General features: G+C 39.3%; 1 protein-coding gene across 4 annotated transcripts; it reads right to left on the bottom strand.

The window, feature by feature from the left end:
• Nucleotides 1-382: 382 nt before the first annotated feature.
• On the bottom strand, nt 383-16,087 carry LOC127754979 (exocyst complex component SEC3A-like). 4 transcript variants are annotated; one of them, XM_052280594.1, is made up of 26 exons: nt 15,656-16,085; nt 15,457-15,527; nt 15,270-15,350; nt 14,975-15,042; nt 14,742-14,844; nt 11,635-11,780; nt 11,399-11,516; nt 10,406-10,510; nt 9,772-9,873; nt 9,551-9,688; nt 8,603-8,731; nt 8,444-8,524; nt 8,249-8,323; nt 7,174-7,341; nt 6,960-7,077; nt 6,793-6,857; nt 6,485-6,655; nt 6,318-6,397; nt 6,119-6,197; nt 5,789-5,886; nt 5,066-5,174; nt 4,911-4,979; nt 4,368-4,433; nt 4,165-4,254; nt 3,651-3,790; nt 383-1,088 (listed from the first exon to the last, which is right to left on the bottom strand). In XM_052280594.1, the coding sequence occupies exons 1-25, from the start codon at nt 15,840-15,842 to the stop codon at nt 3,680-3,682; spliced, it is 2,628 nt and encodes an 875-aa protein (XP_052136554.1). In that variant the 5' UTR covers nt 15,843-16,085; the 3' UTR covers nt 383-1,088; nt 3,651-3,679. The 4 variants fall into 4 exon arrangements, with proteins under 4 accessions (XP_052136554.1, XP_052136552.1, XP_052136555.1 ...); XM_052280592.1 differs by having other exon boundaries at nt 388-1,365; nt 15,656-16,084; XM_052280595.1 differs by lacking the exon at nt 383-1,088 and adding an exon at nt 1,375-2,729.
• Between the last annotated feature and the right edge of the window lie 1,872 nt (nt 16,088-17,959).

Raw genomic sequence — 17,959 nt, 5'->3', positions numbered from 1 at the left:
TTGGGATTTAGTAATATCATGTTTTTCTCTAGTAGTGTCATGTCCTCTCACTAAATGGCGAAACCATATGCTATTTCCAACAAAATTTTGCCTCTAAAAGTAGTCACATTACACTATTGGTTATGAGAAATTTTACTGTCAGACACATTATCTCGAGGTACCTGTTGTATTTCCCAGGAAAGCTCACCATCTCTACCTACGTGCTGGATGCACCTACTCATGCTTCTGTTAGCTAACAGCCAGAGCAAACCAACAGGTCACCGTGTAGGCCGCCATGGGCTTGTGGACGCGGATATAGCCTGCATGCACGTGTAATTGTGGCCGTATTTTCCAGCTATACGCGTGAGTGCTTTCACCAGAACAAGTAACAACCAACGAGAGCATGATTATATATTTCCATCTATACATTTAAATTATTGAAGCGGCAGGGCATGGCAATTGGGTTTTAGGGATTTTTGTCCCTAGTGGTATTTTGATCATTAGAAAAAGATGAACAGTACAAACTGAGGATAACTGATGATGATGGAAGTTAAGCAAAAAGTGATGGCATATATTATAGAACAGTGGCATTCTGTTAAACTAGACTAAAGTCAGTGGTATGTAGTAGATTCTCTCTAAAATTTTTGATATCTCTAATACTACTACCATGATACCTTCGGATGCCTTCTTAAGAATGGTAAGAGAAAACAAAAACCCCCATTGGTTAAATGGGATCTCGCAACATACTTGCCTCCTCTATCAAATCTGGCATCATAAGACTTTAGTATTCAACTCGCTAGCTCAACTTAATATTTTTCTATGATCGCCTTAGTGCTCTCTTTCTCTCCACCAGTATATATAGCATACTCTGTTGCCTCTTCTCTCCAGCCCTCCGCCAGGCGCCCTTCCACCTCATTTACAAACTACTGGGTCATACTTATCGAACAATTCATGGAACGAAAGGGAAACTTTGCATAGCAAAACTCATGTAGATGCAAACAAATATTATTTTTCTGAAGCATAAAAATTCGTAACAACTCCCAGGAAATCTGGACTTCAACAACTATTGCCACAAAAAACTGGTATCTCCTGTTCTCTCCTCTTCATCCCTTCAAAAGCTCAAGGTCACATAAGTTGCAAAATAAAAAGGAACACAATTAGTAAGCAACAAGACCAAATGTCATGCCACTAGTACACTGTAATAATTGTCATGCACTTGAAACAAAAATCTGCACTCCACGGAATTCTGTTCGTAATCAAACAAATAAAAGAATTGGGGTAATCAAGGAGGCAATATCAGCCTGATCATTTGTTTCTTGCAACTGAAGAACAAGTTCACAGAAATCACAAAAGTCATAACCCATGAGTATTCTTGTGAGCATCTGCCTACAAAATTGAATACTATTGATCAGTACCTCACATGCATTGCATCAAGTTAAGAATGTGCCATGTTGACACATGTTTTATAGTGGAATTGCTAGCTACAACTGATGATTTACTGTATAGATAGCACATGTATACAGCTCAATAATACCGAAACTGAAAGTAACCCCGCAGGGGCTCTACCAATTTTCATGCCCTTTAGCCCTTACAATATTTCTGACAAATCCTCTAAAAGAATATGACCAATAAACTGCAATAGTCTGCTAGGTCACTACATTTGTAAAGTTCTGTACGACTGTAGATGTGCATCTGAAAAGCGTACATAGCTTGCACAACAGTCTGAACTTATATAAATTCAAGACATAATCTGAACTAGTCTGACCAAATATTTCTGAACATTTCAGAACTAATCTGAAAGAAAATTTCTGGAAATTTCTAAATTGCTAGCTAGCACAACATTGCTGAACATTTCTAAACCAATCTGAACAAATACAGTTTTCTTTGATGCAGGAAATCCACATCCAGATCAACTCAATGGAAAGCAATGCAGCTTAGAATGCAATCCAGTATGTTAAATCTTTCGGCCTCAAAAGCCAAGGTTCAGACCAAGATTATTCAATGATTATTCTCATTCTCAATCTCAGGCACTTTCTACTGATAATCATATGCTAACTGCAAATGAAAGTTATTGATTGCTCACTGATGAGGGAGAACGGAGGGGATGCGGCAAAGATGGACTACCTCGATGCGGTGCAGGTGCATTGGACGAGGGACCCTGATGCGGCGATCGACGAGGTGAGGGCTACGACCTACGACCTCGATGCGACTTGGGTGCTGCGGACGAGCGAGCGACCCCGATGCTGGAACGGTGCAGCGGACAAACCCGATATGGCGGTGCGAAGAGGCCGAAGGAGGTCGACGAGGCCGGCAGCCCGGCCTGGAGCAAGCTCCGATGCAGTGCCCAGGGAAGCAGCAGCAGGCTAGTTGGCCGTGGAGGCCTTGGCGGGTGGCGGATTCGGAGAGAGCGAGGAGATAAGAGGATCCACGAGATTGCGTGATGGCCAATTTTCTCCTGCGCTGGCTCTATTGGGAGTGTGGAACGGTGCCAAAATTTGGCTCGATTTGGCACCTGGATTAGGAATGCGGCAAAATTGGGAACCTGTTGGAGGCCTGGTTTTTATCTTAATTTCTAAATGAAGTTTTGGGACTGCTGTTAGCCATCTGTTGGAGATGCTCTAACTGCCATTCTTCAATGCAAAATACATTTCAAGTTCAGTTTTCATATTCTTGCCATTTCCAACTTAAATCATTATCATAATACACGATAAAGCCATGCATGTTGTGCTCGTTGTGTGTTTGAATACCACCTATTACAAATGCTTTGTCACTACATATCTTCCACACTCACTTAGAACATTAAACTAATTGATCAATCGCACTACAGCACCACTGATCCTGGCAGACTTAATAATAATACCTAAAATGCCTTAAGAATGGTTCAAAAATGTTTTAAAATATCGAGAAGATGGCACTGATAGTTTTTTGAGAAACATAATTGCTGCACTCAAAGCGAATATAAGAAAAAAAGAACCAAAACATCATCCAAAAGATTCATGTCCTTTAAAATACCCTTCATGTATTATGCCTCCAAATTTTAAGACCTTTTAAACACATCCAAGCATGGCTATACTAAAACACGCACACGAAAAAATAACTAGTATGTTTATTTCAAAACAGAACCTAGATTCCTTTGGAGACAAAATTCAACCAAATTACAGTTCTCTTCTAGTGTCAAAAAAAACTCAACCAGTTTGCTCAAATGATCATATGTTCAATTATTTTAGCAAGCGTGCACATATTAGAAGTCCTAAAAATTATATGGTTTTCAAGGCTGTGCTCTGTAAATCAGAATAGGCAGGTGAAAAATAACCACATTTTATTATTGTATTGAAACAGTACTGAAAAAACAGTGCACTTCATTTGGTAATCATGGCCGATTCTTTTGTTCAGTCTTCACTAATTCAGGACTTATTTACATATAGGTATTTCATAGCAAACAATTTAAGTTCTGATGAAATCAGGTAAAAAGTTGATATGTTTTAAAGAAGCCTTATATACTGTCTTTGAAAAGAGACAAAATAATGTTAGTGAATACCAAATTCAATTGTATTTTCTTCAAACATACATTTGACCAAAAAGATAAAATAATTATGCGATACATCCTACAATAAAGTACAAATGGTACTAATATGTAAAAAGCACAACAGCAAAAATCAAAGAACATGTACCTTGTAGACGTGCTCCAAGAGCAAAGTTGTCACAGGGAAGCTAGGGTGTCTTTCATTTCATTCACTGAAATTACTGTTTCACTGGGATATATTTTGGAAATCAATTTGAGGAAGGTTGCATATTTGTCAAGAAACTCCTTCTGTAAGAGCAAACAAAATATTTTTGTTATATGCAGGAATTAACATCCATTTGCTTGAACAGTACCAGTGACTGTATGCTGTTCATGATTAGGTGTTTGATTCGATTAGACATAAGAAATATTTAAGATAAGAAGTTAGAGAAAGGATTTGTCCTATTAATATTTTAGATAAGTTGTTGTATGCTAATCTGCTTGAAGTTGAACAATGCATTAATCTAATCAACTCCCAACATTCTCCATGTCTCAACTATCAAGTCTCAACTATATTTTTTCCCTTAACAAGACGGCATTGAATTTCATTTCCTTTGCATTGTAAACAGAATGCAAATAGTTTACCCATGTAGTTTACTATTTCAAGTGACATGAGAACATACCTTGCATTTATCCCATAGAGAAGGAAGTAATTCTTCAGCCGTAATATTCTTCTGTAGTTTTCTATACATTGCATTGATTGTCTTGTCAAGCTGTTGTGAAATGAAACAGGGACATGCAGAGACAGATATGAGGCTGTAGTAAAAGAAAATTTCAAAAAAAAAAAACATGAGAAAGGGGAAAAATGATTATATTGTTTACTTACACCACTTAAACTGGACTTCAACATCTTACGGAAGTCTACCTTCGACATTCCAACTTGGAAAGGTATCTGTATAATAATGTAATATGAAGCATCCATAAAAAAATTAGGCATCACAGTATGCTAATATAACAAAAATCATGGAGAACTAGTCCCCTGTTTTTTAAATTTCAATGCATAAAACTATGAAAAATGTATGTAATTAATGGAATAGAAGTGTATCTGGCCAAACAAATCTAAGGGGCATTTTGCACATATGAGTGTTCATCCTATTATAGATCTTGAAAAAATAAAAATAAGAAATTCATATGTTCATCACCATCAATATTTCGGTGGTATTATTTCAACAAAAGACGGCTTAAGTATTTGGTCATCTCATCTAATTATCTTGAATCCTCTGCCAGAACAGGTATCTGCTTCAAACTTCAAGAAATGGACCATAGTCCGAAAAAGGATCAATATTGTGGGTGCACTGTCCCGAAGAAGATAATAACTCAATGATATCGCCTTTGAAACTGAAATGCACAACCAAATGTGATGGGTTACCTCCTCAGGGCTCATGTTGTACATTAGTTCCTCAATTTTCCGAGCAAACTGGAATAATTTTTCGAAGTGCTGTAAAAGAAATATTTTAGTGGTGACAGAATAAAATAAATGGCACTACCAAAAATCTGAACCATGAGGATATACAGATGACTTACGATATATATGACTAAATTGATGTGGCGTGAGCAAGCTTGTTCATAAGCTTCACTAGCTTGGTGATAATACTTAGCAAGTGTTGGTACAACATTTGCTAAATCGTACAGACTGCATATCATACAACATGTACCAAGTTAATGTGAGTAGTACAGGCCACTAGGTCCTCGTAAGTATAGCAAATTCTGTTGGGTAAAGTTTTTTTTCGGCCTTCAAAAAACATTCATCAAAGTCGAAGTTTCACCCTAAACTACAAAGTTGGTAATTTTTCACCCTAAACTTTAAAAACCAGACAAACTTCGTCCCGTGATGGTTTTTTTGTGGTGGTTTTAGCAATCTTAAGAGTAGCATTGCTATTTTTTCCTAACTTGATATTGCATCACATATCATATGTTCTGTATCATTTTTCCTCTTTGCATCTCCCTCTTTCAACACTGTACTGTGTGAGGAAATGAGAGGAAAAAATGTGGCATGTGGAGTCACAGTAAGTGGCCACGATAGCATTAAATCGTGTTGCCACTTTAGACATAGTTCAAACCACCATTAAAATTAGTCTCCAGGTGAAGTTTGCGGTATTGAAAGTTTAGGGTGACATATAAGTGTTTCATAGATGAGGGTGAAAATTAGACTTCACTGAGAGTTCGAGGGTAAAAGATGAAGTTTACCCAACTCTGGTAAACTACACCTGAAACAGGAGAACAAAGAGAATAAGAAATAGAATAAACCTGTGCTGGAAAGCTGCATAATTCTCCAATAGTACAATGTCAACATATTTAGGTTCCACTTGAGCAATTTTCTCGAGGGTCACAAACATAATGGTCACCTGTTCAGAAAAAAAAAATTTAATGACTAAAATAGGGTTATGATTATATTTAACTTTCATAAAAAAAAGTCACAGAACACTGAGATCTGCGTAAAGAAGAAATTCATAGAATTTATTAAAAGTATTTGTTGGAATTATTTTTCATAATAGTCAGTGGCTAACCATGTAACTGAGGTCATACAAAAGGTACTTATTTGAGAACAAACAAATGATCCAGTCTACAAAGTCTTACAATTTTTGTATAGGCCTGATCAACTAGATCCCTGGATCCATTTATATACTGCTCCATATGTGCTGCAAGTTGTGAGAACCTATATAATATGAAATAATGAAACTAAATTAATATCCATCAAGCCTGGACTATGCACATTACATAAACACCACAGTGGATTATTCTATTGTGCATATAATATGAAACCATAACAATGGACCTCGGAATATAGGGTACAACTCCAATTTGCCGCACATTGCGCTCATACTTCTCAATCTGGTAGCAGGCATCATCAACAAACTGAGCTGGCCAAGAAAATGAACTAGTAAGGAATAATTAAGTGTTCCAATTTTGGAAAAAATGAAACAACTAGTGCTAGAGTCAGACCCTGCTAAATAAAATGGATATTCTAGTCTCCAAGTCATCTAGCAAAACATGCACATATCCTGCAACCTCTGCCTTCTGACCAGAAAGATAGCGATCTGTTATGCCATGCATTGATATACAACTCAATGGATCTAGCTTGAATGCCCAGTCAACTATAGCATAGAAGTCCTCCTGAAAAATATAAGATACAAAACATGTGAACTTGTGAAGCCCCATTTCCTATCACAGCGATTTCATTTTATCATTTCAACAGTTCATATAGTAGGATAACTGTCCAATTTACAAAGGGAAATGCCAAAAATATCAACCTGAATACCATCAAGCAACTCTTGAAGGAATTGGTTTAGTACTCCCAACTCAGCTGAACTGTTAACTGGAAAAAAGATAAGATGTTAAATTTACATCACACTGAAAGCAAGAAGAATTAAAGCATGCAAGGAGCACTATTAGTTTAACAGTTGGTGGTTTATATTACTTGGTTTGGCACTGCTTCCAGGAGGTTCTGAAACAGCAACAGGATTATTGTTATCTGATTCATCTGACGGAGCTAGCGCAGCAACATCAAAGCACATAAAATGTGCAAAGAATGAGCTCTACATCATAGATATCCATCAAGAGAAAATTGAATTGTAAACAAAACTGCATTTTGCACTGTAAAATTCACAAAAATTGCATCAGACAAATGAAACCTCGTCAACAAGCAGTGGAATGAAAACCGTAATCATTTTGCAGTATGCGTCTGCAGTAGTATCGGTAATACTAATCGACTGGTTTGCATTTGCAGGACCCTCAAATAATGGTGTACTGCTCTTCGATGCCTTTGAACCAGCACGGAGTTCACTGGAGAACTCACGAGCCTGCATAAAAGAGATGCACGTGTTATTTCCAGATTTTGTATTGCTTATTTCCAGATTTTGTATTGCTGCATAACTTGTTATGTGCTTGTAGAAAAACTAAAGCCGATTTATGAATTATTTTTCTGTACATATACATTCGCATGGCATAAAAAAAAAGTCAATTTTCATTATTAAATTGGCACGGCAGTCTTAGCTGCACTGCTGCAGTACCTGACGGAGTTCTGTTGGGATGGCAACATGACCGACCCCAACATTACACTGGTAAGTTTTGCGTCGCCAAAAGAGGCAGTAGAAGATTGATGTTACGGGCTCTGTGACATGTGGTCAGCATAATTGAAAAAACCGGACAAGACCGACGCTTCAACCGAAAAAAAGGGAAACAGCGCCTGCCACTGTCCGGTTGCAAAGAAAGACTGGACATGCATGCGGTTTAATTCCCAGTTCACTAAAAAATCAGCCGGTTTAATAATCAATTAATCCAAGGAGTTGGCCCAATTAACCCAAGGAGCTATAGAGTGTACAGTTCATAGTACCATGGACAAAAGATTCCATTCATTATCTCTCCCATGCACCCATTTATTCTGCATAGGTCCATAGTTCCATACTAGATGCCACAAAAGAGGCTATGAACTATGCATGCTAAATGTAATAAGCTTGCAGACATGGAATGAGGACGAAAATGTAGGTTAACTGAAGATTTTCTGGTTGAAATGTGTGGTTTTATATGTTGGTGCAACTTGTTCAACTAGCAAGTTGGTACTATCTACCATATATTCATGCTGTCATCATGCATATAAAGCACATACTCCAATGAACCACAACTGTGCTCAATCCATAATAGGTTGGGTCTAACGCCATGCCATAACATATATCATGATAATTGAAAAAAGGTTTTGAAGAATTGTACCTCCCGTCGAATTAACAAGTTAAGAGAATGGCAGTAAGATTTCCGTAAAGGCATCAAACAGCTCTTGTCCAGGTTCTAGAAAAAAATTATAATATAAAGCATGAGAATATGGTGCAAAATTTCACATATTGTAGCCATAACAGTACTGTTTGTAAAATGGTATCGTTTTTCACAACAGGACAACTTGCATGTAACCTTGATGAACTGTAGAAGTCGGGCATATGTCCTGCATTTGTACCTCATATCAGCATGGTCAGGCCTCTGGAGTTGCCCTCTCTGAAAGCAAAAGGAATTATGTTGAGAAAAATGATCCGGTTAAAGTTAAATAATCTGCAATTACTAGACTAAATTTACCTGTGAGAAGTTGCCTTTGTCATTTAGCATAAAATCAATCAAACTGGGAAAGTAATTCCTTAAAAACTCGGATGCCCTCCGCACAAATGTGCACTTTAGAAGTACAAATTCTGCACGTTTCTCCCTTACCTGAATGAATTTCAGTGGACATTGAATATTATGCTATTAGCTGAGTCAAATTATTGTTTTGACAGTATCAAAAACTATATATATATTTCACACCTATTGAGGTGTGAAATAAACCCCCCTCAATCCCCTCCCATCCCTTCCTCTTGGGGATTAACCGTACAATCCCTTGTGTAAAACTGTGGTACCATGGATTGATTAATAATTGGCACACGCTCATGTTGACAGTGCGTGCAATAACTGGCAAATCAAGTTGGATGTTAACCAGAACGAAGGAACCAAATGATTGGATTGTTAACGAAGAATTGGTAAACACTTCCTCCAAACCATCCGAAATAATCAATACAAAAATGCCATCGGACAGCCACGCCTGCTGCACCTCCCCTTGGCTGGTTAAAGGCGCATAGATATGCAGACAGGGAGTGCAGTTGCAATTCATACCTCTCCTTTTTACGACCTCAAACTGGAGAATCTTCTCAAAAATGTCAGCTTAATATAAAGTCATTATAATTACTCTCTCCAATAGTCCAATTCCAAGAGTAAATCATTTTAAACTTTTCACTCTTCTATAAATATTAGTAGCTACAGTAATTTGATGCACCTGACCCTCCTCTTGTATCCCTTGCTAATTTCATGGTATCCCCCATTAATAAATGAAGTATCATTTTCAAACTACAGGACAAGGTCATTCATTTTCTTAATTCATGTACCCATATCTAAAAGATTAGGGGATTAATATTTGGCATGGGTGTCTTAAGGGAAAAAATAGCAAGTATACTATCAACAAGGTTAAATATGATAAAAGGAAAAGAGAGAGCATACAGCACGCAATTTCACGTATATGGGATCCAGATTCGATGCTTCTAGGTTCTTTATAGCACTGGTCAACCACTCACAAGCTTCAATGTTCTTAACCATGTTGCCTTCATCGAATGAACCTCCAGTTAAAGATGCCTCATACTACAATGCAATATATAACATAAATATCATAATTTCAAATCATCTAGGGAAATAGAATATAAATAAGCTAAAAGGTAATGAACCTCAGGTGGTATATGCAGGAGCACGAGCATTTTGTCAAGCTCATCAATCAATGCCACATTACTATCAGATTGTAGCTCTAACTTGTTATTACGCCATTCTATCTGCAAAACCAAAGACAGCAATTAGTTAAATTCAACGTTAAGGTGACCAAAGAAACATAAGCTGGTTTTGATACATCCTGAATTTGATCTGCATTACTGAAATGCATGAATTTGTTCTGGATCATTAAGCAGCAGTAGCATGCTTTGGAGAAATAGTTTTAAACAAAACGTAGTTGCATTGAAAAACTTAGCTGGTTTGGAAAAGCAGGAAAACTATTGTTTTTTAGCAGTCTCATGGCTGAATATAACATTAGAACTTCAATGATCACATATAAGTGTGAGAGAGAAGCATATGTGAACCTTAAACATCCTAACGGTTAAAATGGCATAGGTTGTAGAGTGAAAGTATTGAGAATTACATACTTTATCTAGTGAGAACAAGAATTGCAAATATTTTGAATAACCTCCATTTTAGATTAATCTGTTTAGACAATCTTAAAATGTGCTTTCATTTCAGAACTGTCTGAAAGAAGATAGAGAAATTGAAGAAGACACTTCGGAAATATGGATTCAGAAGTAAACGGAAACGTACAGATTGTATATCCTCTCTCATATGCCTAAGCTTTACATTGAAAATACCAAGCCATTCATCAAAATCTTCAACACATATACTAGCTATTTCTAAGCCCTCCAATACCTGCATATCTCAAATTTACAGCTGTTAACATTTGGATTGTTTGATGGAAAAAATAATAACATGTATAACCAATTAAAGCCAGGTCCAGATACAAAAAAAAAATCAGATAACTTAAAGCGATTAATAAGAATATATATACTGATCTGTCAAGAAGTTTATTCACAGGGTGAAGTATCTGTTAGGTTTTAGCAGTTATTTTTCTTGCGCACTTTGCACTAGTATAAAAATGCTGAGACAGGCCATTGGGATATGGATCTTCCATGCATACAAAATGAATATGTATAATTTCTAGCAAACAAGACCATGGTGTTGCACTAGCATCAAGGTAAGCCTAATTAGAATCAGGGTTTTAAATCTCCCGCTACAGCTGTTTGAGAAGGATTCTAGCTATTTGTTCTCATGTACAATTTAGCTGCTATAGCTCCATTTAGCCCGCTATAGTTGTTTGAGAAGCTAACTGCTAAACGTCTTAGCCCGTTATTTAAAACATTGATTTAGAATGCTGCATTACCTGATGGGAACTTGCTTTTCAAGACATTCAGGTCTAATTAATTTTTAGCATCTCTTCTGATGAGACAATTGAAAAGCATCACAAATGATTGTACGGGTAACATTACAATGTCTATGTGATAGTTAAGCTGACTCCTAACAAGGGGCAAGCAGAGAAGCAAAAGAGTGTTCAATAAGCAAACACTTTTGAGTATGCCCATCATAATGCAAGATACAGAAGAATGCGCAAAATGATATGGACACAATATTCAATAATGCAAAAGGTGAGCTATTGCCTTGATAACGGACATAAAAGCAGGAATAGTAATTCTGCAATTGGTTTCCACCAAAATGACACTGCATTTGACAGAGCACAGAAATGGTTGGATTGTTGCCTACCTCTTCTATCACGGTTTCAGTTTCCATAAGTGCATAAACATTTGCAGATTCAAGTGCCACGAGTTCACGCTTCATTCGTTCTGAAAATGCCTCTGCTTCACCAATGGCCATGATATACCTGTACGAGAAAAAATACCAGTGTCATTACCATCTTCTTACCTGAAAAGACAGATATCTGCATTCCGACAGCAGTGAACATATGTCTAAACCTTTTCACTAGCGATTCAGTAACTTACGTGTCAAGGAGAGCCTCAGTATCCTCATCTTCCGTCTGTAAGACCAAGTCTTTCTGAATGGCAACTTGCGAGTCAGCCTCTCCTACTAGTGATTCGATGGGTCCATCTTTCGTGCTCACTTGAGTAACCTTTACTGTGGTATTATCCTGCAATATGATTGAAAGCTGATGGTTAACACATGCAAATAAACATGGGAGCCTATTAGTTGAAAATGCAACATCCTTTGGCAAACATATATCGTAGCACAATCAAACTGTCAGAGCATGTAACAAGGATAAAACCAGTGCAACTTTAACATGAAGTTTATTGATTATGTGTCCTGGATAGCAGGCATTAATGCTCACCCCACATTTGTTTCTCTACCATAAAATTCTACCGGTAAAACCTTAGTGCTGAAAACAACATTCGAAAAAATATATATATAAACTATAAATATACCACTACGAACCGAGGTGAAAATAAAATTTCGACAATGCAAAACAGCTTTGCCACAAAATCCGTCCGCAAGCAAATCTCATCTAGCAAACGATTCCATCCATTGCTCTGCTCTAGTGGGCATTTCGTCGAACAGCTTCCAGGCAACAACCGCGCCGGGCGGGCGCAACATGGGTCGGCTGTTCAAGAGGCTTCCAGCGAGCGTCGTGCCTTCGATGGATCCGGTCCCGAGGTGGGGGACGGGGGGAGCTCTTCCGCATCCGCATGACAACGGCGCCGCCGCCCAAGCGCTTGTCCCTCCCCGGCAGGTGGGCGCTCGCTGCCATTGCTTGCTGCTGCGTGGGTGGGATTTGACTGGAATGGCGGGAGACACGGGAGCATCTGGCAAGCCAGATGAAATTGGAATTCGGCGCCACAGATCCCTTGCGAACCTTGAAAACCTCACTTTTCTCGTTGCTACTTCCGAGTTTTGGCTTAAATTTATTTCCCTTCGCGATTTCCTTTTTGTTTTGTTCGTTGCCACTGAAAATGGGGCGGGTATTTTCCGATCCCATGCCCGGCCCAAGCCTCATATGGAAAAAAATCCGATACTATTCGAGTTCCGAATTTATTAGAAAATTATGGATTATAATATAGACGTGACTACATCAATGCGTGGTAACACATTAGCACTAACCAGTGAACCACTTTATTTCTAAAAAAAAAACGGTCTTTCCCCTGCACACGTGTTGCCTTTTCGGAAAAGGAATCGTGCATTTGAGCACCCACCAAGGGCGACACACCATCATATCATGTGCCTCCATGGTTGCTACTGGTGCATGTTTTTTTTCTTATTATATTATTTTCTCTTAAATTACTTATCGGATCTATAATCCAACTGTATACTGCAAATAAATCTTTACAACAAGATTTTACATGATTATATTTTGATAAAAAATATCTATGTTGTAAATTACTTTTATTATATATGTAAGCTACTTTTATCATATACACAAATTACTTTTAGACCTCTTAATAACTTATATCTTTCAAATCACATATTATTTTTAAGATCTATTTACATTATTGTATATGTGACAAAACAAGATCCATATTGAATATATTCAAACATATTAATATAAAAGTAATTTATTTAAATTGTAGAAGTAATTTAACCATTCAATAGAAGTAACTATCTGTAGTAGAAGTAATTACATTCTGACTAGGTTAAAATAAGAAACAATATAGAGTAGAGTCACAAGTAAAGTGTAGAGAAGATTTTTAAGTAAATGTATTTATGAAAGAAATTTTAATAAAGTTTAAAAGTAATTTACATAAATCATAAAAGTAACTTAGTATAAAATGGAAGTAAGTTTTTCAAGGATACGGATAAGAGAATTCGTTGCAGGGCGAAAAATATGGTCTATCTAAAAATAAATTTAAAGTCCATAAATTATAGAATTGACTAAAAATAACAATAAAACTACTCAACTTAGAGCATATGTATAAAAAGTAATTTAGTCAAATCTAAAAGTAATTTATATATATATGATAAAACTAACCTACGTATATAATAAAAGTAATTACAAATATAAATATCTTTTCATCGTAATATAATCATGTAAGATCTTGTTGTGAAGATTTAATTGCAACAAATACAATGGTGTAATCGGATTGTAAATTGCATACGTAATTTAAGAGAAAACTTTATAAGAGCGAGAAAAAGACATGCATGTCTAATAGGAAAAAAAAAGCATGCATGTGTAGTAGGCTTCTTCACTACTCCCACGATCGAACGACTATGAAGCAGCGTGCACAATCAGATGAATCTAAGCAGTGTCGCGCAATAAGACAATATTGAGAGGCCTCGCCGATTAGTTTTTGCGTTAGGATATGTATGAAAATTTATTATAAATCCACCTAAAAGTATGATAAATGATTGGTTAATTACTATTTTACGTGCTCACATGTAATATTATATAATTTTTTCTTGAAGTATCTCTTTTAATACTTTAATTTCCTTACTATATTTAATATCTATAAATTAGAGATACAAATTAATATATGTTCCCGAATACAATTCAAAGGAAATAATATGTGATATGATATGGGATGAGGGATATGTTATCCGGTACTACCTGTACCTTGGCTCCGAATTTAAAAGACAATATGAGTTAGGATATGAGAATGTTATAATCCGACCGTACCCACCCATTTAAAAGACAATATGAGTTAGGATATGAGATGCCCGCTTACGAGTTAGGCTTTTGGTTGGCTTTGGAGGATTCTAAGGGCCCATTTGAATGAAATTTCAGTGCCTAAAAAGTGTTGCTTCTATGAGTAGCATTCTTATGCTGAGTTAGTTAGTTGCAGTTGGGAACTAATCTCATGCACACGTAAAACGGAGTAACTCACAAGCACATGATTAATTAAGTATTAGCTAATTTTTAAATAGTTGGATTAATATGAATTTTTAAAGCAACTTTTGCATAGAAAGTTTTTTAAAAAACCACACTATTTGGTAGTTTAAAAAGCGTTAAACGAGAGAGTTGAATTGGGAAAGGTAACAAACAAACACAGCCTAGCATCTGACAGAATGAGGACCGTGTGTTTTGTGCCTATTTTTTCAAGTTATTAGCACGAGCATATATAAAAAAGACACACATATATGAAACGGTGGTGATCGACCAGACCTTTGCCCACATAGCCATCTCCACAACGTCCATGCCAACAACCTTTGGAATGGCACCGTATATCTCCTTGCACATGTTGAGGATGCACATGAGGAAGCGGTTCCTGCAACAATTGTTAACCTGAGATGACGAAGAGGATTGATACTGAAGATAATCCTGTACTACGTATACAGAGTGCAGCGCAGATTGAAGTGATGTTAATTTCATCGCCTGTCCCGTCGTCTATTAATTACCTGTCGTCCTTGTTGCGCATCGTCCATTGGGGAGGCGACACGCTCTGGCTCCGGAGGTTATCAAACCCCTAATAATACACACGAAATGGAAAATTAAATAACATGGTTCAGGTAGATGTGGGATATACATATATATATATTTACCCACATGTATTTGTTTCTCTTTTTCTGAGTACTGAAAAATATATATGTATATGTGCCAGGTTAATTTTGTCAGATTAACAGCTAAAGAGTGATTGATTCGGATCGATGAAGGTTAAAGAAATCAATTAACTGTGTTAATAAATTTATTTACCAGGAGGAATGTGCAGCCGCTGGGATCGTTGGGGACGACCTCCACCTTGGAGAGGTGCTTCATCTTGTACACCTTGGCAGGCTGCATGCATCCATCCATCCATCCATGGATCAATATTCAGATAATCGAATCAACCATGGATCATCTGGACAGGAAGGATGTCTGAAAAGGAAATTAAGAAGTGTACCTCGAGGACGCCGCCATTGGAGTACTTGAGGACCCGGACGAACGCCTTGGTGCGCTGCCCTTTCTTCTTGGCTGCAGGAGAAAATCGATGGATATGGATGGATGGGATGAGAAATCGAAGCAGAGAGAGAGAGAGAGAGAGAGAGAGAGAGAGAGAGAGAGAGAGAGAGAGAGAGAGGGCGGAGGAGAATGTGGTTTACTGGTGACGGCGAGGACGCGGGGCTTGGCCATGTGGCGGGAGGCGAGCTTGCCGGCCTTGCCCCAGACGCCGCGGCCCTTGGCGACGCGCATCGACATCACCACCGTCTCCCGGTCCTTCTCCTTGCTCAGGATCCCGGCCTCGCACGACCGCTTCAGCTCCATGTCGTCCGCGCTCGACCGCGCCATGGCCCTCGCCCCCAATCGATCGAATCACCGATCTCGCCGTACGTCGCCGGCCGGCCGCTGCGTGCGTACGGTGTCCGAAGAGAGCGCGAGTGCAGTGACCGATCGATGTGGGAATGGAATGGAATGTGGAATTGGAAAATGGATTGGATTTTAATTTGTGTGGGATTAATATTTGGATCTCGTCGATCGAACGTTGCGGTTTTTTCTCCTTTGTAACAAACTGATTCGACTGTGTAAAAGGGGTGCTTTTCGTTCGTGGCGAGTTGCGCGCGACCTTCTCGCTTTGGATCGTCGTTGTCCTATTTCTGGCAGTGATGACCAAAGAGGCTGGGTGAGAATGTGAGGCCTGTTTCGACAGACGATGAAACTACTTTGGAATAAGTTCACTTTGGCTCCCTTAAATATGGGTTTAATCTAATTAATATTTCTCAACCACAATACCAGATATCGACCCTTAAAACCGGTGTAGAATGACTATCTTGTTGGTTTTAAAGGTGGTTCTCGATGACATGTCTAAGGGACGTGGCCTAATCAGCTGAGTCACTTTTATGTGGGACCCACATATCAGCGTGATTATTTTCTTTTCTTTTCTTTCTCCTCCTCTCTTCGTCGAGCAGGCTCTCCTTCCCGTCCGGCCTCATCGCCCGAGCCGTTACCACGCGCAGACGCGCTGCAGAGGTCGCCGGCGCTGGAGTCGGGCCCATGAACTCCCCCATCACGGCGGTGAGCGGCGGCCCGATGAGCAGTCCGTCGACGCCAAACTGCAGCCCGCCTCGCGTGTAATCGAACAGTGCGTCAGTGCCGCCCCGCTCCCGCCTCCGGGTCCGGCAAGTAGAAGAGGAAGGCGTCAAGCGTATCGTAGTAGTCGTCCATGCTGCGGTACCCCTCCGGTATATGAACCCGTCGAACCTGACCACGCCGCCGCCGGCGGCGGCAGCCATGCTGCCAACGACGACGCAGGGCCCCTTGAGGCATTGATCTCACATGCAAATCGATGGATCAAATATTGCAGATGCATCACCCTATTACATATACAGTGCCAATGATGAGAGTCTGAAGTTACTAACTTGGACAACGATTTCGCAGCGCGCGAGAGAGCCAAGCCTGAAATTTTCGTCGCTGGAAGAACAGTGTTATCGTTTCCCTTTTGGCAGGGGTAATGATCTGGTACATGGTAACAGTACTGTCACTACTACTTCTGCTGGGTTTCGTGCGCGTTGCTGTTGCCGTTGTGTCAGGAGTAGATTAGGGACGGGCGGTCACCTTGTGATTGAGTGTGCAGTGCGACAGGGGTGGTTTGCTGCCGTCGTTGATCCTTGCTGGTCGTGTTTCGCTGCTACTGGTCCGTGCGACTTCAACAAGGAGCCCTGTGTTGTCGTCGGCAGCATGCTGGGATTCGCTGCCGTCGGCGGCGCCGCGGCGGTGGGGTCAGGTTCGACGGGTTCAGCCCGGAGGGTTTGGCGTCGACGGACTGCTCATCGGGCCGCCACTCACTGCCGTGATGGGGGAATTCATGGGGCCCGACTCCAGCGCCGGCGCCGGCGACCTCCGCAACGCGCGATAGCGGCTCGGGCGGTTGTACGCGAGGAGACCAGACGGGAAGAAGAGCCTCTCGCGGCGAGAGGACGAGGAAAAAAAGAAGAAAAGAAAATACTCACGTTGACATGTGGATCCCACATACCGACTCAACAAGTTAGGCCGTCACTGAGGCACGTCAGCGAAAACCACCGAGATATTATAATTGAAGGATATGAATCAGATTGTACATGTATTAAAGGGAATCAAAGTGAACTTATTTTATCTGCTTGTGCAGCTCGCGTTGTTCTGCTGCTTCTAATTGGGCCTTTATATTGGCCCGCTGGATTAAGTCAAGTTAATGTTCTATATATTTTTGGAATAAGTTCACATGAGGTCCCTTAACTTGTCAATGAATCCGATTTTCTTCCTTCAACTGGAAAACCAGATACAACGGATCCCTCTGTCAAAACCGGTGCAATATAAGTACCATGGCGGTTTGGACAACTGTTTTAGCTGACATGGCGCCTACGTGGCTAATTTGACTCGGTTTTTATCTGACGTGGCATACGAGGCAAAATTTAGCAATTTAAAAATTAAAA

The sequence above is a fragment of the Oryza glaberrima genome, chromosome 11, assembly GCF_000147395.1.
Source record: "Oryza glaberrima chromosome 11, OglaRS2, whole genome shotgun sequence".
NCBI classification, from domain to species: domain Eukaryota; kingdom Viridiplantae; phylum Streptophyta; class Magnoliopsida; order Poales; family Poaceae; genus Oryza; species Oryza glaberrima.
This window is presented reverse-complemented; position numbering and strand designations above follow the sequence as displayed.

Bases quoted from the DNA above. Each gene is read 5' to 3' on its own strand.
- LOC127754979 (XM_052280594.1), bottom strand. From the start codon at position 15,842: ATGGCGCGGTCGAGCGCGGACGACATGGAGCTGAAGCGGTCGTGCGAG. The intron at 9,689-9,771 runs GTTCATTACCTT...ATTGCATTGTAG, and splicing joins TCCTGCATATACCACCTGAG to TATGAGGCATCTTTAACTGG. The intron at 8,525-8,602 runs GTAAATTTAGTC...TTTTGCTTTCAG, and splicing joins ACAAAGGCAACTTCTCACAG to AGAGGGCAACTCCAGAGGCC.